The 24,502-nt window shown below is 39.7% G+C and overlaps 1 protein-coding gene across 1 annotated transcript in view; it reads right to left on the reverse strand.

Annotated features, from left to right (window-relative positions):
- Positions 1 to 301: 301 nt before the first annotated feature.
- LOC117291891 (transcription factor SUM-1-like) overlaps positions 302 to 24,502 on the reverse strand; it is a 28,959-nt gene continuing 4,758 nt past the window's right edge. Inside the window, exons 2-3 of the mRNA XM_033773887.1 lie at positions 2,530 to 2,611; positions 302 to 527 (exon numbers count right to left, since the gene is read on the reverse strand). Of these exons, the coding sequence (XP_033629778.1) occupies positions 400 to 527; positions 2,530 to 2,611 (210 nt within the window). The 3' untranslated portion in view covers positions 302 to 399. The remainder of the gene's footprint in view (positions 528 to 2,529; positions 2,612 to 24,502) is intronic.

Raw genomic sequence — 24,502 nt, forward strand, 5'->3', positions numbered from 1 at the left:
TCAACCCGAGGGTCAGGCCGTCTTCAAAAAAAATCCCGTTGGAATTCAGCGTTTCTTTTTGCCCGAAACTCCTGTGCACATGCGTGAACGAACAACTTGGAAAACACACAGATGATGCGGAAAGTTCTGTATTGACAACTCAACGGATAGTTTCTTCGTCCAGTGGTCCAATGACTCAAATAAGATGACGCCGTACACAAAATATATAGCGCCACCAAGCGGCACTTCTTGTTCATTCAAAATGTCAGCAAATCTCCTTTTGCGCTTACCGTTGTTTGAATTGTCCTCTTGCAATGCTTGATTCAAGTCCTCCATACTCGACCATACAAAAGATAAATACTATTGTCTTATAATTGTTGCTTATTCATTCAATAATTAATTTGATTTCAGTCTTGAGTTTTAGCACATACATATGCCATCAGATGTTGCCTTCTTAGGTGACGTAATTGCCTTGCCCTTTGTCGGTGTGATGCTTTCTACAATGAGAGACAGGCAATCCAAGCTGGATGTATTCGTGCACTGGAAACCTGAAAATATACCAAGAAAAATAACAACCATTAATAAAAAAGCAAAACCCTCATACTAATTTTGAAGGTCTTTGGGAAACCCAAAGCCTAGGCTCTGGCTCCACACTCCGTGTGTGACATTCAAATGGACGGGTGAGGAGGCAAGTTGCGGCGCGGGTTCTCGAAAAGGCTTAATGGCGCATCATCACAAAATGAGGCTCCAAGAAGTTATTTAGAATCTCGCCGACCCCTGTGGACAGCTATTTCAATCCCCAGGGGTTGTAAATTCCCCAGGGAAGATGTTTTTTTTATCCCATGTCAATGTTTCTGTCTCACCTCAGTGGATAGACTATCATGTTGTTCCCAAACTGTCTGGAGCTTGGAGACTTTATCAAAGTCTGTCTGTGTCCGACAACACCCCCCCCCCACCCACCCTTCTCCCGACCCCAACCACTCGCCCATATTAACTATGGTAGAGCACAAGTGGAAACCCTTGCCACAATCGTATCTCTTTGCAGGCTTCTAACAAATACACTCCTTTAATGAGGGTTTAGGAAAAACTTCACAAAGAAATTAAAATTAAAACAATTATCTTGCGTATTCGATAACCAAGTGAGAATACTGGTCTTTTACAATCGCCAAACGTATCAGTGCCTTTTGAAGAGGACATAAAACACTTTAAAAAAAGCTAAACCACTCAAATGAAGCCACTGACAAGCATATCGTGGAAAAAATTCCCAATTTTGTAGTCCATACAAACACGATGAAGTATTTCCACAAAAATATCATCTATTCGGGGGGAGGATTCCGCAGTCGTTTGCGGAGCAGGGGCTCGTACTAAACCCCTGTACCTTTCAGGGGTCGGCGATGTCGGCAAGTACATTTCTTATAAAATCAAACTCGACAAACATCTACACAATCCCGTAAGAGATGTTTTTAAGGTATTTTTTGTTAAGTACAAACCAACATTTGAGTCAAATAAATTCCTTCCGGAATAATGCTCTAGAGTACAATAACTATAGTCCTGAATGGCGTGACATGAAAAGTTGAGATTTGCGGTCCCAAACTGTTTGTATGTAGACTAAGTATTTGACCATAATCAATAAAGGCTGCACCGAGACAAGTTGGCGAAAACAAGAAGAGGTTTAATTTCACCTTTGACCGCATAGTCTCGTCTCAAGGGAGTTTTCTTCGTGCGAAAGTCTTCGCTAATAAAAAATATCACTAGAAACCAATTGGTTGCCCAGTTAATGACTTGAGCACGTCTAATCTTGACAGGAATAACGGTCGCACATCTGAGTGACGTTGAGAGGCGGCAACAGAGAGATTCTTCAATTGCATTTCCAGAAGTTCTTAGTGTGGACTGGGCTTTTCTTGTTGTTTGTTTGCTTAGTCAAATAAACCCCCAATCAGTACTTGTCACTTCCAGTAAGCTGATATGTCACATACACGTGAAGCTGCTTAATAATTGATCACACTTCTCACTCGGTGGAAGGAATTTAATATCAAGTGAAGTTCAACTGGAAATTATCATCACTGAAACTGAAGCGACCATATTCTTTAGAACTATTCCTTTCATGATTTAAAAATGTCCAGAGCAAGGGATTGGCAGAAGTGCAATTTATTTAACAAATTAATTGCAAACACCTATGTCTTTTCTTAAAGGAATGGGTCGGAAGGTTCCCATTTCTCTTCCAATCTTCCTGTGTTTTTCCCTCTCTCTTTTTACACAGGGCCCTTGCGGTCTAAGAGTAGCAGGCACATAGCATTGCGACTTAAAAATGCCAAATTGCTGTAAAAAGCTTGATGTTCGTCTTTTTGATTTTGTTCGAATTATCTACTCTGGAGATCAAAATAATAATCTCATGGCACGACTATCGCGTTACAAAACCGAACGAATGCTGCCTCAAGAGTCGGTTGAAGTGCGCCCTCATTAAGCTGTGAGTGGAGAGTATACCAGTTGGCTTGGATTAAAACGTGCCAACTTTTGAATGTACATGTACACGGAGTGAGTGGTACGTACCATACGGCGATGTGACGTCATAGTTGTCACCATAGTGATGGATTTTGTCTGACGAGAAGGACCCTGGACTGCTCCCGTCCGTCTGAAAAACACAAACCAAAAAAGAAACTCAAATTAAGAACAAGAAATTAGTTAGTTGTGGGAAAATTAGAAAGACTTCCAATCATGTTAAAGTTTAATCAACTTGGCGTGTACCAAGCCAATGGGGGCGTCGTGAATGACGAATCATGTGTGTGCTACGCAAAATAAACATTTGGTTAGTAAATTACATGAATAAAATCAAAACATGGGATTATAGTTTATGAAGGAAGCCAATTGGGAAATGCCTGGGGCCCGGAGTTAGCAAACGTGTTGATATATTCGGTTGATACAGAATACATATTGGGGCGCCTCACCATGCTTTTGTCGTTGACAGATAGACCTATACCAACGTAGCCCCAAGACACCACTTACAACTAAGGTAATTCAATGCAGACATGGGCTGGCATCATACGGTTACAAAACAACAGAGCCCCCCGCCATGTGGGATCGCACCCGGAAGAAGAAGAAGAAGAAGAAGAAGAAGGGGAAAAAAAGAAGACACAATTAATTTGGGGCGACGATATGACAAGCCTGTATGTGGATTACTCACTTTTGGTGGGTTCTTGTTAAATGTTCTGATTAACCGAATTCGACACTTAGCCTCACAGTCAGGCGTCAACTCAGATTAGAGTTAATCCCATTGATCCCCTGTTTGGCTACGCACGTATCAAGCGTTGACACATCCAAGCAACCACATGGCGGCGTTAAGGGATACCAACTCGCATCATCCTGGCATACGGGAACAGGATTATCCAATCCAAATATCCGGAGGCTGTCCCTGAATTTCCCCTTGTGTTCCTGTTCAGTTCATGAGGGGGGGGGGGGGGGGGGGGGAGTTATGATGCGGAGGCTAGGACTTGGGGGAATAGACCGTTCCCCAAGGATTAATTTTCGGCAGGAAATTAGAGCAATTTACCTCAGGAACCATTGTAGGTGTTATGCTTGTTTGGGTTGTTTCCTGAAATATCCTTGACAAGGTCTTTAAGCTTTTCTTCTTCAGAGAGAGCCCCAAGAGGGTACATCATTGCTGTACTGTGGGCCAAGTCCATTGTACTTGCTAGTGTCAACCCATGAATATGTCTCTTGTACCTCAGACTCTTCTTGCACCTCAGCAGTGAGGTACACACAAATCTCATTACATCTTCGATACTCAGTCCTCTCCTCATTCAACTCACCCGAATGTCTTGAAAGTACTTCGATGAAACTTTATGTTATTTCAAACTTTTCACATTAGAAACAGGGTTTGTAGCACTACTGGAGCTATCACATGGTTTCTGAGCGAGAGAAGCCAGCAGTTTCGTTCAAGTCTAACATTTAATGTTTGTGTTGGGTCAAAATCGTCCTGATGACTCCCCAAAGTTACAGTGTTCAAAATAACGGATACCACAAAAACTTCCATCCAACAATTCCCAACAAAGCTTTTAACACAGAAGCGTCACTCTGAGTCTTTATGGCTAATCAATGGCGTGGCTCCGTATTTCGTCATAATTACAGTTCGGCAAGACTTCTTGGTTAAAAGCTTTTCTAAACTTCTCAAATTAAGCCTTAAACACCAAAGGTCTTTATATTAAATAATTTTTATAAAGAAAGAAAAAGAAATCTCATCCCTTCAAAGATTTTGATAAAACCATTAAATCGCCGGTAATTGAAATTTCCGGATTAAGTCGGATCAAAGCTGAAGTTTTAAGGTTACGTCAGAGTCTATACTTAGAAACAGACGATCACCTCCAGATAACGCAGCCATCTTTGTTTTTGTAGTGCAAACTAATATTTGCTGTGTGAATTGTGATGTTTTGAGTGAGGCTAGTCTGCGCTTCTCATCATCTAGTGGTGTTAGGATTCTTCTCTCGAATTTGAGGGTCGGGGTTCGAAACGCACCCGAGTCGTGATAGTGAGTGGTTCAGTAAGTTCTTGAACCAATGCACTTTAAAGAGTGGACCTACAGAGTGGTTATCACAGATTGGTTTTGCGAAAAAAACAACAAAAACATTTAGTATATATTTTTTTAAACTACTTATTCCTAGAGCTTGAACGACGGTGACGAAACTGTTGACGCAAATCTGTGTGGTTCAGAGATTACTTTGTATGAAAAGTCCAAATGATTCTTTGCCAAATCATGCGATGACTGATCCAACAGCTCACAATGAGAATGCACAGACCCAGACGCGAAAAGGCTTCAAGATCCCTTCACGAATAATCCAAACAGATCAAAAAGACAAGAAAATCTTCTTCCTGCGGGCAAATTGGGTACATCCGGAACGTGAAAGGCACTGTCACCGTAACTTCGTTTTGACGGCAAGTTTCTGTTTTCTCTCGAATGATAACTCCGTAGAGCAAAGATTATTCTCAGTGGAAAACAGTACCAAATGTCACTATTTTGTGGTAGGTCGCAATAATAGTCAGTGAATAATTTACTGTTGGATAAAAACAGTTATCAGTTAGAAGCAGTTGATGTATTGATCAATTGTAATGGTACTCGACAGTTTGTGTTTTTCATTCAAAAAATAATCTCTGAACAATTATTATTTGTTGAATTATTGCTCTCTATTATCTAGTTCTATCCAAGGCAAGAGGTAAGAGGTCTACTCCCGATTCGAGCATAAGTTATTGCGGGCAGTTCACTTTGAAAAAAATCTGAACATTTAATTTCTAGTTTCATGACCATCGTTAAATTAAAAAATAATCCAGCCCCTTCCAAAATGACTTAAATTTATCAGCGCCTTTTTGTGATGAGGTTGCCTGGCTGTTTGAATGCTGCCCTCTCTCGACAGAAGTAATACTTCGGGAATATGATTGTTCTAGACTTGCCAAACTCTTTTGGCCTTTTTGTGTTTTATAGTTTTTTAATCATGGATCTGGTATAGCTTCACAGGCCAACCAAGAAATAATTGTTCTTAAACCGAGGCTGCTGTGACTGTTGTATCCAGAAGACAGTAACCTTCACAAACAAGTATACAGTACAGTAAATACAGTAAAAGTATAAGAAACAAAGTCTTCAGAATCAAGTACGGAACGATTGTTGACGATTCTCCGTTTACACACAGGCTTATTCTTCAGTTGACCATCGGGTTCTATATGGTTTTTATCACTGAATTGCGGTGGTACTAGTAGGCGTTATCGGCATCCTAGCTATGCAGCCTTCATCATTTCTAGTAATTACTTCTTAATTAAAACAGATAGGTTTGGCCTTGCTGTGGGCTATTAACCGCTTCATCAGGACCACAGAGTAGACACAAACACAAAGCAAGTGCGGTCATGAGAAAGTCAAATCAGTTGGATGGAGTTTCATTGTTTTGCTCAACCACAGAACTTGTCTTGGAAACCTTCGTCGTTTAGTTAGGTTTAAAAACATGACTAAAAATCCTAGGCGGCATTAGCAACTCGTCGTGGCTGTACCATGGTTGTCCCCCAGACTTGAGGCAGGCTGGTTACACAATGGGATGGGGTAGAAATAGAAAATTCGCGGTAAACAAGAAATTTACCAAATGCCCAAATGTCACGGAGCTTTTCAGCAAACTTTTCTCAATATTGCTTGCATTCAACCATACACAATGCCGGTACTGTTCACGACTGTTAAAATGTTGTGTCTGTTTTATCATCTTCTTTGTTTTATTGTACAATTGAAGTCCATTATGAATATACGTTCCCATACGCAGTACTGCCTGTACGCAGTACTGCCTACACATTAGTACCTGTACGCAGTACTGCGTATCATCACCGCACTACTGCGTGTAGCACAGACAAAAAATGCACTGTCCTTATATTATACAAGCAGAAATAATACACCGCCTATTATTATGTCCATATACACGCTTTCCACGAAGAAAATAGCTCAACGGCGCAGACGACATCGCACCTCTACATCCACAGTTCGGTCACCTCACCTGTCTATTTCCCGCCCTTTTCTAAAACACAATCAGGCCACGAAGACACTGGACACTATTGGTAATATTGTCAAAGACCAGTGATCTCACTTGGGGTGTATCCCAACATATGCACAAAAATAATAACAAATCTGTGAAAGTTTTGACTCATTTGGTCATTGAAGATCCATAAGAAAATAATGAAAGAAAAAAAAACCTTGTTGCCGAATTATTGCCGAATTATTGTTGCTTTCAAAGTGTCAAATAAAAGGCTTCAGACCTGAGGTCTTTCAATACTTGAGTGGAAAATTACTTCTTTCTCAAAAACTTCACTACTTCAGGAGGAGCCGTTTTCACAATATTATCAATATAGCTCTCCCTTTTTCGTTACCATAAGTAAGTGTTCATGGTAACTATTGTTTTGAGTAATTACCAATAGTGTCTAGTACCTTTAACCACCTTTGTTTTCAAGAGCAATAGGCAACATACCTAACTAAGAAAGTTGAAAGTGGCGGAAAGGCTGATTAAGGAACTCATCATATTATTATTATCTCGCTTTTGTACTTGGATAGCTCCCCGGGGAATTGCTCTATATTTGCGGTCACTCTTGAATGAGCAATTATTAAATTAAGAAACCTATAAATCACTGCAAATGGGGGCCGCTCGCGTCAGGGAATGGCCAGCCGAGTCTGTCAACGTGTCGGGTGATTCATCCAGAGTGTTGGTTAATACAAAGTCGCTTCAAGAAAGCCACTCGTTCTCAGATATCCCGTTAGGGGATTGTCCTAATAAAGAAAACAACCATCTTTAGCATTGTAATTACTTTGTAGTGTTTTTAATAATTACTTTATAGAACGTCTTATACCCGAAGAAGGACAGTTGCAATAACCTTTAGCCGTATTCCCCAGTAACCTTTTTTCAGTTATTGACACCTCACTTTACAAAACAGTTTTGGAAACGTTTACACATTGAAACCCATAACATTCACTATTGGTCATTGTTTCTTGATTATTTTGTTTATGAGCTATGGAATGGTAGCATAACAAATCAATAAATTATTATTTATTACTTGTTGCCGCGGCTGGATCACCAAGGTAGGCCACAGGTCCACTACCCCCCCCCCCCCCCCCCCCACGGAATGTTATTAGTGACTTGTTTGTCAAATATGTTTCTTGTGTTGTGGTAAGTTTCTACTATATCAATAATGCATACAAATAATTGATTCACTTTGGTTTAAAATAGACGTGGCATATTGGAGGTTAAATCACGTGACTGCGGGCTGTTAGTTTCAAGTTTAGACATCACCGCTAAAAACAAAAACAACGCTTAATTAAATTAAGTGTGAAAACAATCGTTAGAAATTAGTCGTGTTCGCTAACAAGCAAAAGAAAGGTCAAAGGCTGGAAAACTTAGCCGATCTCCCATTGTCACTTTCACAGAAATTCCCCAAGACAACAACAACACACTATTGAACCGTCTGAGATTGTTTATGCAACCATTTAGCGGTACGTGATTCTGACCGTCTTTTGCTGAAGTTCACACCGGGCCCTGCGAGCCGGACACACCCATCGCCGCTGCGTTGTAAGCACGGCGCGGCGTGCGACACGCGCAGAAAACCCTTGGACCCGTGGAACCTACCCCGGACGCAATTTTAACCAGCCGGGCCCCGGGGCTAATGACAGCGTGTCTCGGCACAGCTTGTGGTTCACCGCGAGGATCACAAAATCGGAAGTTATCAAACACGGAGTGTTGAAATCTGAATAAACGGGCCAGGCATTTTTTCACAAGAATTTCGCGCACTTTGATTTTCACAAGTTTACTTTAGTTACATCATGAATGATTTCTGTTCAATTTGAGCGAAAACACTGACACGAAGTGGCCAGCTGTTTCAGATAAATTATCTGCATTTATTTAAGGACCCACCAGTAGCCTACAGTTTGGCACATTGCATTACAGGTACAGACCCTTCTTGTATGGGTTGGCCCACTAGCTTTATATGGTTGGCCTTACTTGTGTTGCAGAAAACCCAACCGTCTGCAGAGTTCAGCAGGCCGAACATGTGCGTGTACTTTACACACTAATCTCGCATTGGATCAATTTGGTATTAACGACAAAGCACCCTGACTATACGAGGAAAATGAATCCAAGGAGGCCCGCAGCCACGTTTCAGAACACTAATACCACCACAATCCTCGGAAGTTTTCCTTAATCTCGAGTTTGCTTTGGGTTACCAAAATGTGGACCCCCAAATGTGGCTTTGATATCAACATTGTTTGGTGTTGAGAGCTCAAGAAAACAAGGGCGCTTTATTCTAAGCAAAATTGATAATCGTCATCAGAATATGGGTGGGGTGGGGGGGTGTAAGCACTTACTGAAGGATTTCCAAATTGTTGAACAAAAAGTAACAGACAAGTACAAACGAACAACCAAACAGAGTAGGGACATAAACATAATAGGGAGGATCTTCAGTGAACCAACTGACAGTGTCGGCCTCAAAATAATATCAAGCCCATACGAAAACGGCCCGGTCAAGCATGACCTTACGTGGGTCAATGGTCGAGTCCTTCTGTTTCATTTGCGACCCCGAAGTAGGCCTGAGCCTACGACGGGAAAAAATACGAGAAGAGCAATTGTTCCTCAGCTAAGCATGAACATTACTTTATAAAATACTAACGTATAATAATGACTTAGTGTCTGGGAAATTGTGGGTTTTGTAACGAGTAGAGTTTATCAAATACTCCAAGCGAAGTTGTCAACACGCGCAGAAACATGCATTCGCTTGCACTGTGGGTTAGTTTCATGCAAGTCAGTCATTGTAAGCTCATGGGAACGTGTGTGTAACTCTTGCCCATTCCAGATGGTTTATAGATCGGAAAGGCTAGCCATTTCCTCTAGCACCAAAGAGAAAGACGCCCCCCCCCCCATCATCTTTATTTTGTTTATCCGTCAACCCCATCCTCATCTTAAACCCCCCCTTCAACACACTGTTTTCCTTCCTTTTCTTCAGACATAATTCCTCCCGATCACTCTTCTTTTTTCTTTCGGCAATTAATCCTTGCCAAGTGGATTGTTTCCGTAACACTTACTCACGTCACCACCGAGGATTTGACCAGGCGCAGTCGCCGTTCTGTCACGGCCAAGTTACGGTGGGAAGGATGCGGGAGGTGGCGCGCCGGAGACGGACCGTTCGGAAGACCGACCATATCAGTTCCTGTGTCAGTCGTAGGCCACGATCATGGTTTGATCTTTGATTTTGATCAATACAATAATGGACCATCCGCATATTGGCCTACAGTAATTATTTGAAATGGTTTCAAGACAACATGGAAACGATTCTGAATTGTAAAGTTGTGCATGTTTGTTGTTGTTTACAATTCGGCACGGCTTAGTTACCAACAACTTCATCTCGTAAACAGAACGTTAAGTTGAGCATCAGATGTACCTAATACCTCCATGACTACTTATGATATGTTATCGATTAGAAGAGGACAAAAATCGTGGAATGTCCGAATAATAATTGGTGGATATTAGCCAACCAGGCAACGTCTTAAATAAAACATTTAGTTTTCCCTGCGTGACGGTGAGTAACGAGATCTCTGATTGGTGGAGACGGGTTGATGAGTTTACCTTGTACTTTCTTTTTTTCCAGTTTGGAGGGGAAAAAATAGCGTGACATCAACTACTGGTCAGGGATTACAGATTGCAAAATCAGATGGTTTTCTCTTTGTATGTCGTGGACATCCATCACTTTCAAACGAGTAGCTCATGATGATCTCACCATTTTGAACATCATAAATTTTCTTCATGGTCTCTCATAAACCTTATATTTGAATTGAAAACTTGCGTCTTAAAATATATTTTTCGATAATAATGTCTGATTCTGTTTAAAGAAATAGTTATATCTAAAGCCAGAACTGGTTATAGAGTCTTGGCAAAATACTATCTTTAAAGCTTCTTCTCTTTTCTTTTTTATCAAAAATTTCGATTTAACCTCTTCCCACCTTCCTCTTTTGAACGACAACTTAAACATTAAGCGCAAGTGTTGTCTGTCTTACATAGTGTTATTTGGGTCTTTATAATTAATATTGGTACCATGTATCGGACATGAATGCATTGAGAAATAACGAGGTCAACTCGTTTTACCAGTGTAAGTTCGGTGTTAAGTTCAGTGTGAGTTCAACGTAATCAGATAGCACATATCAAAGATAGAGGCTAGGTGTATGGCCAAATTGTTCTAAATTCAGTCAACATCCTTGAAGACGCGATGATGAAAAAGTACAGTTGCACGGTGCGGGACCTCCCCGCGTCTCTCACAGACACTCTGGGCCAAGGTATACAACAGGTAAAATTTGAAATAATACATCTCATGAAATCGAATCTGCTGCGGTTAATTCTATTGAGGTGTGAATGCATTGGAGAGAACGAGCATGGACCTCCGTGATCCCGTAAGGAGCAATGAAGATAATCGGGGTGTTGACAAGTAGTGGTATCTCCAAACAGCGGGGTAGCCGTGGACTTGATACGGTGTCGGCACGCATACCCACTTTAGGTAATTTGTAACGCTGGATTTCTATAGCGTGATAGGGTCCCCCCCTCGTTAACCAAAGAGTGAGATGGGGAGGGCAGCTTACGGATCGTGTGTTACCAAGATGAAATGAACAAGATGCATTATGTCATGAGAATTAAGAAAAGAAGAGGCGTGGGTGTAATTAGGATGCACCTGTCTGCAACGGTCTTCGCGACCTGGTAATGATCTTCACTTCGCACTTTGGGCCTCAAATCAGAATGTGAACGATGATGCAAAGTGTCGGATGTAACACCAGGAAATTCAGACCAACATATATTTTGCCGGATCACGGCAGGGAAAAGACTTATACAATTATTGTTAGCCTAATTAACAAGAACAACATATCAAAAAAAAAAATCAAAATGGCTGAAGTCGAGCCGAAACACCAATTACCCAAACATTTCCGGTTGCTTTTGAGACTTGTTTTTCAACATTATTCTCACCTGGAAAAGAGGTAGCCAGACAAAGATGGCTAAATACAGCATGGGTTTAAAGATTGATAAATTTGAGCTAATTCAATGAAGATAAGATTCCATGCTCCTAGCGGTGCATTTACAAAGTCAGTCCGGAGACGGATGTAATGTAAGCCTGTCGTACGGCAGGTGTACGGTCAGTACCGAAGGAGGTCACATATTGACCCATAGACAACCCCGTCCAAGCACCCCCCCCCGAACTCCGAATCCAAATAACATTTATGTATACCTGGCTATTTTATACAGTTTTTGATAACAGGTATCAAAAAGCACACACGATCAGAGATATACCGTCACTATAATAGTTGTTGGCAAAATCGTTCAAAGATTAGTCTGATTAAAGTAAGGTTTTCGTTCAAATAAACTTCTCTCTAAATGTAAAAGAGTGAAAAGCACCACTCTTTACATTTCAAACTGTCCCTCATATGGCTCTTCAAAAATAGTGGTGGTTATTTCACTCTTTTATAGGGGTTTCACTCCAGGACAGAGAGAAAATCACTCAACAAGATGCAAACTTCAATCTAAAAGAGTGGAAGACCACTCGAAAAAGAGTTGTCATTCATATTGCTCTTCAAAGAGTGCCTGTTCACTCTTTTACATTAAGAGAGTTGACTGCTTCTGTAACACAGTAAAGTCCTTCCTGTTTTATGTTTATATACCTGTTTATGTTATGTTGTCATTAATTTGCCTCAGAGAAAGGGTCGAAACACCAGACCAATAGGTCATTTAGGTTGGTAAGAAGTTTGCAACAAACAATATTCTTTGTTCTCATAATAAGAACATAAATTGAAAATTTAAACCGATAATATGTGTATGTTTCTCGGTCACCTTTCCTAATAACTTAGCAGCGTAAAAAAAAGTGAGGAATTACAAATTGTTCTAATTCGCAATTCAACCATAACGAAGTTACATTTTTAAGATTTGAAAATACGATTTGAAAACACAACTAAAAAAGTGCCGCGACGTGCGGAATGTTTCCATTGTAGTGAAGTTGACTGTTTTATTTTATTATTTTATAGATGTTACGTAATAAACCAGTCGGTGTGACCAGTGGGCTTGACAGTCTGCTGAGGCCCTGCCCAAGCGATCCTTTTCCACTTACGTCCGTATTCTTTCAAAGAAGCGCTGCAGCCCGCACAGCTCGCTTACGTGACTAACAAAATGGAACTCACCATCGCTATACTTTATCTAGGTAAAGAACAGTGATTTCAACTCCGACGCCAATTTTTATCGAGCTGCTTTGCAAGCAGAAAATTTTGCTTAAAAACTTTGTGCTTTGCAAAACTTAGCAGGATACAATGAAACCCTTCAAGGAATGTGTATGAGACTTAGTACTTTGGCTGGTAACGTTATCCTGGTAACATTTTTATTGTTTGGTAGCTCAAGCTGGCGATCAGCTTCTGACACCACACGCCTAACCGAACACCCAACCATCAGAACACTCTCATCTGCTCACAACCAGACTTTCTCCTGTATTGATCCACGAATATGGAACAACCTCCCAGGTTACGTATCAGAAATTGTAACTCTTTGCCTTTGTTCAAAATATCTCTTAAAACTCACTTGTATCAGATGTATCTTGTTGTATTTATAGTTCCATCGGTCTTGCTCTTTTCAGCGCTTTGATCTTGATGTAAAGGCGCTTTATAAATATTTAGTTGTATTGTTTTGTATATTAGCTACTCTTTGTTCTTTAGCAGCTCATTGAAATTGGGTCATTGAGCAGAAACACGATCATAATTAATTATAATTCTAAGGTATGAACAGGGCCAGACTAAATCACCTTATTGCCTCGATTTTGCCTGATTTATTTGAAGGCAGGATGTTACCAACAATGGCTACACCATAGATTTTATCGCACACGGGATAACAAAAACCAGCTTGATTATTTCACCGGGGGAGGGGGCATGTTCCACTTAATTCACTCCTGTGGGTACGCGGACGAGACTGTTGATTCCACATGAAAATAACATTCACATTCATCCACGTACCCAAAGAGTGGTCGGTCCCCCTGCAACTTCTCTTCGCTAACTAAGAATGATGAGGTCTGAACGTGATAGGAAACAATCGAGTTTAGGTCAGAATTAAGCCCGGTGGCTATTTCCTGTTACACGTTATTCAATTTGGTGGCTCATTAAAGGACAATTCATCGTGATTTGATCACAAATTGCAAAAATGTGAATGGGTTCTCAACTGCATGTACATCGTGGTAGCGATTAATTGTTTTACTTTGAGCTAATTATACTGTAATTTGATCGTGGGTTCACACAACAACAGTTTTTATTTTGACCCACGATTCCAATCACTGGATTGAGGCTGGAGATTGTTTTTAAGAATATTGAGGTTTGACAGTATTGTAAAAAAAAATTAAAGTAGAATAAAAACAATCATATTGTCACAAATAAATTTAACTTTTCTCAAACTTTAATAGTTTGAATTCAGAAAATTGTGTAATAAGTTGCTAGATGAAAAACACATCAAAAACTTGCATAGGCCTTTACGATAAAACAGAGGCCTATATGACATTAGTTACAGTCCTAGTCGTTGAAACAAACTTAGAGGAACAGGAACTTTTGGTTTTACGAGAGAGAACTCATGCGACACACTAGGGATCATTAAGGAAAGCTCAACCATTCATCAAAGCTTGTTGTTGTAACATTGTTCTTATAGAACATGATGCTTGTTTTCTACCGCCTTCGTGTAAGTAGCAACGATGCGGTATTCCACGGGGGCTATTTGGTTCACTCCCCTGTGGATCATACTCTTGAACATGGTCTTCGCAATATCTTGGTGTACTGTTACAAGTTGCCTCAACTCAAGCTCAACTCGATCGGCATAACCAAAAGTATGACGAACCACAAAGCTGGGGCGAGCTTTTGTAAAGTAGCCTGAAGTGGCAAACGTGATACAGTTGCAGCCCTCTTTTTATAATATGTATGATGTGAACTATGAAACTAAGGATCGTTTGGTCGAGAAGCTATCGTATATATGCAGAGACCAGCCAACTCATTAATAACGCAAAAAAAACATCATGTAAATAATGAGCACTGGTATTTTTTGCGCGCGTAAACCCGGCAGGGAGCCCCCCACATATTGTGAGCTGCTCAGTGTTGGTATTTTGGTAGCTAACTAGCCTGTCCGTTCCCATGTGTCAAATCGTATGTACCATAATACAAACGGCAGGGGGGAAACCTGTCTTCGTTACCAGCGATGAAGTCGTGGGTCCGACCCACATCACTTGCACCGGGACGGGACGCGAGGAGTATCACCAAATTCGATTATCTTTAAGGAAAAGGCTTGTTGAAGAATGCCTGGACTTGGGTTTGTACTTGGAGGCCCAAGGGTCGACCCTTGGGGTGGGTGCACTTTTTTCTTTCCTTTCTATCTCTCTATTTTCGATGATGATTCGGGTGCAGGGATACTAGAGTTCAGCTGTACTTTTCGGACCGTAGTGTTACCCAAGACAGTGTGTTATGTGTGTGTTCTTGGGACACGTTTACATGTGACTCAGAGTGAAGTTGGCGATTACAAACCCGACCTTGGTCATCAAGTCTTAGAGGCAACCACAACTTCTTCGTCATAAAAACATATCAAATCGAGTCATCCTTAGATATAATTGAACACTGGCCAAAAAAAAAAAAAAAAAAGTCGGTTGTCAACTTTGTATTTTTAACTATGACAGTTCTATAACTATACAGGTGCAAAGGTGTCTGGACTTCGATTTTTACCAAATCATGCTCGACTCATGCAAATTCAGTATTAGCAATAACTAGCTTCGTAAGGTCGTTTAGAGTTTGAAATCGTTGGCTGGATGATACAGCACATTGGTAATAGTCTACTATGTTAAACAAAATGTACGCCTATTTACATTTCTGCAATATTCGTCCGATGTCAATTCAAATTTGATACAAATCTGCTCGTGCCCGGGCAACTTTAACAGACTTAAAACATAACTTTTTTTTTAAACAAAATCAAAGTGACATAAATACATGATGAGTTTTGAATATTAATTTATATTTTAGTTAATTATGACAGGACTGGAATTTACATTGCCAGTGTAATTTCCGAACTTTGAATTTAACTTATGTTAAATCCTGCGGACGAGAAAGGCAATACTAAATAAGCACATCATTAATTCAGTAAAAACTGTAAAAATTATGTGAGGAAGAAGGTTCCCATGAAAACAGGTGCTCCCCTTTAACAAACAAAACAAAGCGTAACAGCTTTTGCCTGATGGTATACAATGTTGAAGTAATGTCACATTTTGTTTTAAATGATGACATAATTCTTACTTTATCTGATATTCGCAGCTTGATTGATATCAGTGCTGAGTTTACACCAAGTAAACTTTCACGTCTGCAACTTTTCATTTTTTGTGATAAAACCCGATCAAAAACGAGTGAGTGCAATAGCTTCTTAAAGTGATTGTAGTATGCGAGTACAGCTTCGACATCTTGAGAATACTTCCCCCATTAGGAAGTAGTGACGCCTTGCACAATACAAATATCACAACGATTTTGACATTCTGATTCTGAACAGCAAACTCGGCTCATCATTGTAACAATTTGTATGGGTCTCATAAAATTGCGTTTGCATATTTTGGAGATCCTGGTAAACGAATACTTAGAGTAGTCTTCAAAGTATTCGTTTGGCAAATAAGAAACATTCACTTTCTGTGTGAAACATTCATTTGTTGATTTGATTTTATTGCTTTAAAATGTACACGTTTCCCCCACCCCCATAATCACCTTTTGATCATTACGAACATTACGATTAATGACATACAGTACTGAGTAGACTAACACACTTGTTTTCTCAAAAATGCTTGCTATCCTACCAGCTTGGAAATGGCAAGATTTTAACAAAGAGTGATTGATTCAACATTTTTGTTTTATTTCACTATTCCCCGGCTATTGTATTAGCGCAAATGACTCATGGCAATCTAGGTTAGTACTTTTGGCAGAGAAATTCGAATATTTCGCTTGGACTGAATCTGATCAAGATCCGTTGTACACACACCACAATGCGTGACAACTGCCATTTAGTATAGAGACGTGTATGATGCCCTCTCGTGAGAATACATAGGAAATCCACCAATTTCCCCAGGCTTTATTATTTCCGTTGACTAACTAGGCTAACCACAACTTACAAGATCCTACGGTTCCGCTTAATTCACGTAAGACGTTAGAAGTGGTACTCTGTCTTCATGCTTTGCGAAGTGACATCAGGAACCCTTCTTCGCTTGTGTTGACCGTATCGGGTTTAAAGGTGTGCAAAATTGCTGCCATTAAACACACACATCCAAATTGGAATAGTTGTTTTTCAAAATGGTGTGAACAATTCTGAAACAAAACTAACATGGATGGCCAGTATACAAATTTGTTAAAATAATGTTGTGTTGTATTGTGTTATATGTTTTTATTGGTGACTACAAAAGGTTGACAGACAAGAGATAACACTTCAGAATATTCATTTTGGTTACCCATGCACACCGATGTGTGTTAGCACTGTACACTTGTCACTTTCCCGAGTTCTGTGCAAAAAAAATCACAGGCATATTACTCGGGTGGGATTCGAAGCCACGACCTTTGCAATTCTAGATCGGTGTCATACCAACTAGACCACCGAGATTGTCTTGTAGCCAGCGGCAGTTCGAATACTATGTTTTAGCAGCGGGTACTGCAACGATTTAAAAGATGCTAAATTTGCATCGGGGATAAAGAATATTTGTTTTGGTTTTAGGCATATACTTTATAATGTTTTACTGAGTATAATAATGTTCTAAAAAGTCAAGCAAAGTATTTTCCCTTTAATGTATGTACACTGTAGAAGATGCAAACACGTAATCACTACAACCTTGGTGTCGGAAACTAGCCATTTTGATAACGTCCGTCCACCACGGGCAGGCAACCTAAAGGCGTTGCGCTTCACGTCTGTCACTGATTCACACGAGGAGTATCACCCACCGTACTTAACCACATCTTGGAGGAAAGAAGCAAAGCGCCAAAAACATTAAATATTAAACAAATCTCGGACACCCAAGGACAATCCCGTCGAGTAATTGAAACTGGGATGCAGTTACGGTTCGGTTAAAACATGTACACGAATCAAGGCCTTTCTCCTCATGAAAGTCATTGCATGTGATTATAGGTAGGAGTTTTAACTACATAGAAATGGAGAATGTTTGTTTAGATTCACCCATACGGAAGTCATAATATTTAAATAATGTTCAAAACACTCACAAGTTCAAACTAAGTTCAGAATGACATTAAAGCCATTGGACCCCTTCGGTACAGAAAAAAAAAAGTTCACAGATTTACAAATAACTTACAGGGTTTACAGAAGGTATGTGGTGAAAGAATTCACTTGAAATATTATTCCATGAAATGCTTTACTTTTTGAGAAAACAGTAAAACAATATCAATTCTCGATATCGAGAATTATTATTTTAAACATATTTCATGACACGGCGAAACGTGCGGATACAAGGGTGGGTTTTCCCGTTATTTTCTCCCGACTCCGATGACCGTTTGAAAGGTGAAAAGTCTTTGTGCAGCGTTCCAACGAAATATATTCCCACATTGCTTCTTGCTTACATCAAAGAACGTTCCAGCTGAAGGATCATTCGCAATAATGTTGTCTTACTTTGAGCTATTTCTACCTCCATGCTCTGAGCAAGCTCTAAGGAGATTCGTACATACTCCCACGGTGGCGATCAAGCACCCGTCCCGGGTGAAGGCGCCCTGGGATTATGACCTTTGACCGCCAATCAGCACTGCTAAAAGTAGACCTAAATAAATACGCAATAATGGTATCCAGATGAACAGTGATAAAAACATCTACTTTGACCATTATCGATCGTTGCTATTAAAACAAGTTGCCTGCTGCATTTTATACTTAAGTTCAATTGTAGATTAATAATTATCATTTGTAAATTTACATCATAATTTGATTAGAATGATTATACAATGATTATTCGAATCGAATATAGATTCACATTTTGCCGAAAACAAATCACAAATAAATAATTTAGCCTGTTTGTACTTCTCTCAGGACGAGTGCTCGACTTGCTCTTGTATTCGGTTGGTTGTTTATTCGTTCGTGTTTCTCTTCTTTTTTTAAGTCACCCTAAACAAAATTATTTTTTGTTAAATTGTTGGCATTCTCCATTTGAGCTAGTGTAACTTAAAAACGAAGTTTGGGCTATAAATATAACTTTCCAGAAATTTGTTAGAAACATAAAAGCTTTCGAACTGAATGTTTTTCTTCTTGTTCTTTAGTATTTTTGTACCCTAATTTCTTTGTTGTACGGCTGTAGTCTGTAACGGCACTTATAGAGGCCCATTTGCGAATAGGTGCCGTCTATGATGTAATGGTGTAGTGTATAGTTACTTCCAAATACGGAAACTGTTGAATCTAGAGGTAGTCTGGTGCCCCGGGCAGAAAAGTCATATCATTTCAAACGAAGAAGCAATGGTTATATGATATTATTTCTTAGCGCTGTAAATATAGCCAGAGACTTTGCAGTAATGATGTACAAGGAAAGACATTTTTTGACATTGAAGCATTTGGTGCATTAATTCGTGTAGGTACCATCAATAATAACGTTCAATCATTTCTAATGGACCGCCATCTGCTGAGCCTCAGTGGATATTTCATCGCTCTTTATTAGCTAATAAAAGACTGATGGGCCTAAAGAGGACGTCAGACTTACGTCATCATCATCAACAAACACAGCAACAACAACAGCAACAACAAAAACATCAACAGCAACAGCAACACCGACAACAGAAACACCGACAACAACATACACAAAACTTCGGCGCAAACTATCCCCATTATACTGTGACCTCATACTGTAGAAATATTTAGTAAATTAGCACAAAAACACCGGTCAATTAAAATGACGAAAAACTGTTTAAGCAAAACCAAATTAGGCCAACATCAGATGGCTTGGCTCTTTGTTTTGAACTTCTTAGTTAATCGAATTTCTATGACCGGCCGATACAAACGAAACCCAATCGGTTCTAGATTTAGTGAGTAGCATCCACCAATCGCCCGGCATTTACTCGTTAGTGAATTTTTTTTTGGGGGAAAGCCATGGAAATCAAAAGATTTATTCAGAAATCGTGGCAGATTTACCAGAGATTTGTGTACAAACTGCAAAGACGTCCCAACGGGCAGACAACACAAGGCCGCGATAACTGCTTTAAAGTGCCGTTCAAAAGAAGAAGAAAAACTTTTGAGTGAACTCTGTGGATAGGCCTATGTCGTCTTTTGTTGGTGTATTTCAATCGGTTCCCTTAGAGATTCGACTAGCAATAGAGTCTACACTGACTGGGAGTTGAGTAGTTTAGCAGACCCGTTTGCCTAACGACCAGGGCGCCTTGAGGACCAAAGCCCCAAGACTTTACCCGGGTCGCAACGACCTGTGCGCCAGGTTTGGCCCATTATTCTGCAATCTACAATCCAGTAGACGTCTTGCTATACCAGAGCCATACCTCATTCACAGCCATCCAGTCTCCCGTATTTCATAATTCATCAAGTTGGCTGTAGTGTGGCTACTCTTTTATGTTTTGATATCTTTGGTTTTGAGGGTTTTTCTATTAGAAGCTTGTATGGCTTTTCTTGTTAGTGACAGAACAAACTTGTTTGTTGTGCAACAAGCCTTGGTCATGTTGACCTCTGACCCCTAGCAGGATGCCCTCCTCTAGTAACCATAGAGTCCCGCCCATTGCGGTGGAACCAACAGCTTTCTCTTCAGTAGCAATGTAATTTCCCAGGTAATGAACACCGCAAATATTTCACATATGAATTTGACAGTAAATAACTCGTCGATCATCTATAATTTCAACTGAATCCAACTGCATAGGTAAATATGGACATCATCAAAGATATGGGTCACGGTCTGTGAGTGGTATTCTATTGAAATTGACTGTGATAGACAATAGCTGGGGAATTGAGACTTGCAAATCAAAGTGGACAAACAAGATAGTAGTAACTCGTGATTTTCAAGTTGAAAAACAACCTTGATATCATTAGGTTGCACTGTCTGGGTGATGGGAACTAACGTTTCAAATACTGGCATCAGGTGTGACGTTATGTTCTTAATTGCATTGCAAATGCTTCATTTACTGGTGTAACATCTTAGGAAAAACAACAACCACAGGCCACGGTAGCGAAAATCGTCAACACCAAGTTATATTGGTGCATCCAAGTGTGACGTCACCATCATAGGGAACAACAAGCCCCACTCACCAAGTTCTCAATATGTTGTGATATACTGTTGTGTGATACAAAATACTATTCTTATATCATCGGTTTGCTGATTATGTAATAACAAAGACAATATTGTTTTTAGATTTGTGTTCGAGAAAGCAGTAAACGCCACGATACCAACACCTATACATGAACTTCATAGATGAACAACATTAAGAAAGCGCGCGGTAAAGATTGGGAACTCATTATCACAATGCGAAACCATAGGCTCTGCTCTTTTCCACAATGAAGCCCATAGAGACGTTTTACCCCACGCGAAAGAAAGTGATCATGATATGATATGATATGATTAATATTAATTGATAACGACACTGGTTTTCACAAACGATATCTCAGGTCATCAACATCTGACTTAGTTTCTGATCATAAATTACAAATCTACACCAGCAGCCCGAAATTAACGCCTTGCTAACCAACTAGCTTTTTGTAATTTCCCAAAATATTGTATTATTAACTGGATGGATACCACCGCTATTAGAAATTTACTCAATTATTCTCGCAGTAAAAAGTGAGAATTTATCCGTTTTCGTTTTCAAGGTAAAGCATGAAGTTATGGTGAAGGTTGGTGACTCACATAGCGCGCATTCTTATTCTTTACCGCGGACAAGCAGACGATTTAATACGATGTCGTATATCTCCACCTAAATCGGGCGCCAAAGATCACCATTGAGACCCAAAACATCCAGCCAGCTATTTCACCGTGCGAAGGTTGATCCCCGCCGATAATTGTCTAATTTAGCGGTAGCGAGCTTTGGCGAGAACACGGGAGCCAGGCAGGAAGAATTATTTGACGCTCGGGAGTTGCTGGGGTTTATGGCTCGAGCCGACTCTAGAGAGGGGTAACTTTATGGCTTCGCGATCGGTACACCACGCGAGAAAACACCGCAAGTATAAAAACAAATAAAACTGCAGTTAAAAACATATGAGAGATTTGGTATATAGTGCACGGGTGTAAAGATCTTGGCAGAAAAACAATGCTTGGGAAAATTCCAGAAAAATAACCTTCAATTTATTGGAGATTAAGTTAAGATTTTGTTACAACCCAGATTTGTGGTACGATTGTCAACAGAGTCAAGAAACCACATCTAAAGTGCATTGCCAACGCGGCTTTTCCCTATCCCCTCATAACAACACACACGCTGGGCCTACTTCTAATGTAAACTTTGAAACCTACCTATTCGGGAAAATAAAGTAATTATATTTTGTTATATTCTGAAATGCCACACAGTATGCGTGGAATTAAAACATACAAGGGCTGAAATCATGTTTTATAATGTCCCCCAATCACGTGTCGTAATGTGATTCCACTGTCAAAACACCCTAAACTGAATTGATCCAATGCTACCGATCCAAGGAAACCCCAGAGCTCAAGTCGGATGAGGGAATCAACCCAAGCCCAGGAAAACAACCATGAGGCGGTGGGCACGAATTAAGAGTCTACCCGCCGTATTTCGGGGTACCTCAGCGATCCAATCAACTGGTGAACAAGTGAAGGGTTCCTTGTCACCGGTCTGGACACCGCGAGCGTGGCCTTAGCGGCGGTGGTCGGGGCAGGTCACAGCAGGATAGCCCCCACGGCGTGTTGTTGCTCGGCACGCTCGTGTCAGACCGCCCCTGATATACACAATATTTCCCTCCATTTCCCCTTCTTTAATTTCATATGAGCAGCTTGACCGTGTACTATTACTGCTTTCTTGTTGTAGCATAAACGAACACTTTACAGGAATAACATGTTTTCTGGTAAATATCAGTTGATTTTGTAAATGTACACCAAAGCCATGGTCAGAAACCACAAAGCCATTGTAGAAGGTTCATAGAAATGAAATAAACAGAATGACACAGAGAGAATGTTTATTGGTGGAATTTCAAGTCATCTTGATTAGCTCATTAAGGAATATTATTAAATATTAAACGTTTAAGGAATGTGAGAGTGTAGGCTATAATTTGTCGGATATTCTTAACATCAAGAAAACAATTTACTTCGAAACGATGTCTTAAACTTGCACAAGAGAGGAGAGTTAATAGAGATAACTTTATTTATGAGATACACTTGTGTTAATAATCTTTAAACCAATGTTAAGGTAAACATTTTAATATAGGAGATAAACATAAGTCGTTTCTATAGCCATAAGTAATAATCACAGAACTCAGACATACTCGATATATTTAAATAATTCTTTTAGATTTATCATTAAATCTACATCTATGAATGTTGTCAGATCTTAACATTTCATATAGGGATTATACAAATATCAAAATACCTCCCAATTATTCAAAGAGACTAAACTGATGATATTTTAATGCGGACAATTTGGTAAACTGTTTAACCGTGATCCCACAAATTCCCTAATTATCTCGAAAAATCAAAATTTCTGCCAGATCTCAGGGCCCGATAGTGAATCTTGACATTTGAAAATGCCTTTCAATTTAGCCAGCGCTTTTCAAATAGTAGCGAATTGAAAAGTGGAATGTTAACATCAAATGGTTTGATTGTCCGTGGACATGACAGGTACCCAGGCCTGTCAATTTAAATCATGTGTTACTGCGTGTTATGTCAATATCGGAATAAATGAGAAAACCACATTGGATTGATCTGGTGGGAAAACCAGTGAGGGCTGGCAATCAAGGGGAAAGACGATTCCTAAAAGGTGATTCTCTTTTTATGTATTTTGGTCAGAAACCCAACGTAGCCTTACTTTGATAGCTAAATAATTAGCACAGTTTAAATGATGCATTAAGCACACTGATGTCTCAAAGACAGTGGACACTATTGGTAATTGTCAAAGACCAGTCTTCTCACTTGGTGTATCTCAACATATGCATAAAATAACAAACCTGTGAAAATTTGAGCTCGATTGGTCCTCGGAGTTGTGAGATAACTATTATGAAAGAAAAAAAACACCCTTGTCACCTGAAGTTGTGTGCTTTCAGATGCTTGATTTCGAGACCTCAATAAAAATTAATTCTAAACTTGAGTTCTCGAAACCAAATTCGTGGAAAATTACTTCTCGAAAACTACATCACTTTAGAGGGAGCCATTTCTCACAATGTTTTATACTGTCAACCTCTCCCCAACTCGTTACCAAGTAATTTTTTATGCTAATAACTATTTTGAGTAACTACCAATAGTGTCCACTGCCTTTAAAGACGTGTTTCGGCTGATAGTGAAAAGAAAAATGGGTAATGGAAATTCCCCCGATGATAGCTATTTGTGTATATGAAATGCAATCTTTTTTTAAGTTAAGAAAATAAACCAATATATATTTTTTATTCCGTATACGTTTATCTTCATCAAAATAGTTCTTTCATGGGACAAATTTGGTGAAAGATGCATTGCAATTTGAGAAGATTGAGAAAGGGAAACAATACACGGTGTGGTAAATTAAAACCGCGTTGTGGTGTTCAATTTTAATGGTAGAACATTACTTTTGGTAATTGTCAAAGACCAGTTTCCCCACTTGGTATACATGCATAAAACAACACAAATCTATGAAAATATTTGCTCAATTGGTTGTCGAAATTGCAAGAAAATAATGGTCGAAAAACACCCTTGTTGCATAATATATTGTATGCTTTCAGATGTCTTCTCAGATACATGTGGGTGAAAAATTTGCAAGAAAATAATGGTAGAAAAACCACCCTTGTTGCATAATAGATTGTATGCTTTCAGATGCATGAGAATGGCTTCTTCTCAGATACATTTTTGGGTG

The sequence above is a fragment of the Asterias rubens genome, chromosome 6 (assembly GCF_902459465.1).
Source record: "Asterias rubens chromosome 6, eAstRub1.3, whole genome shotgun sequence".
NCBI lineage: Eukaryota > Metazoa > Echinodermata > Asteroidea > Forcipulatida > Asteriidae > Asterias > Asterias rubens.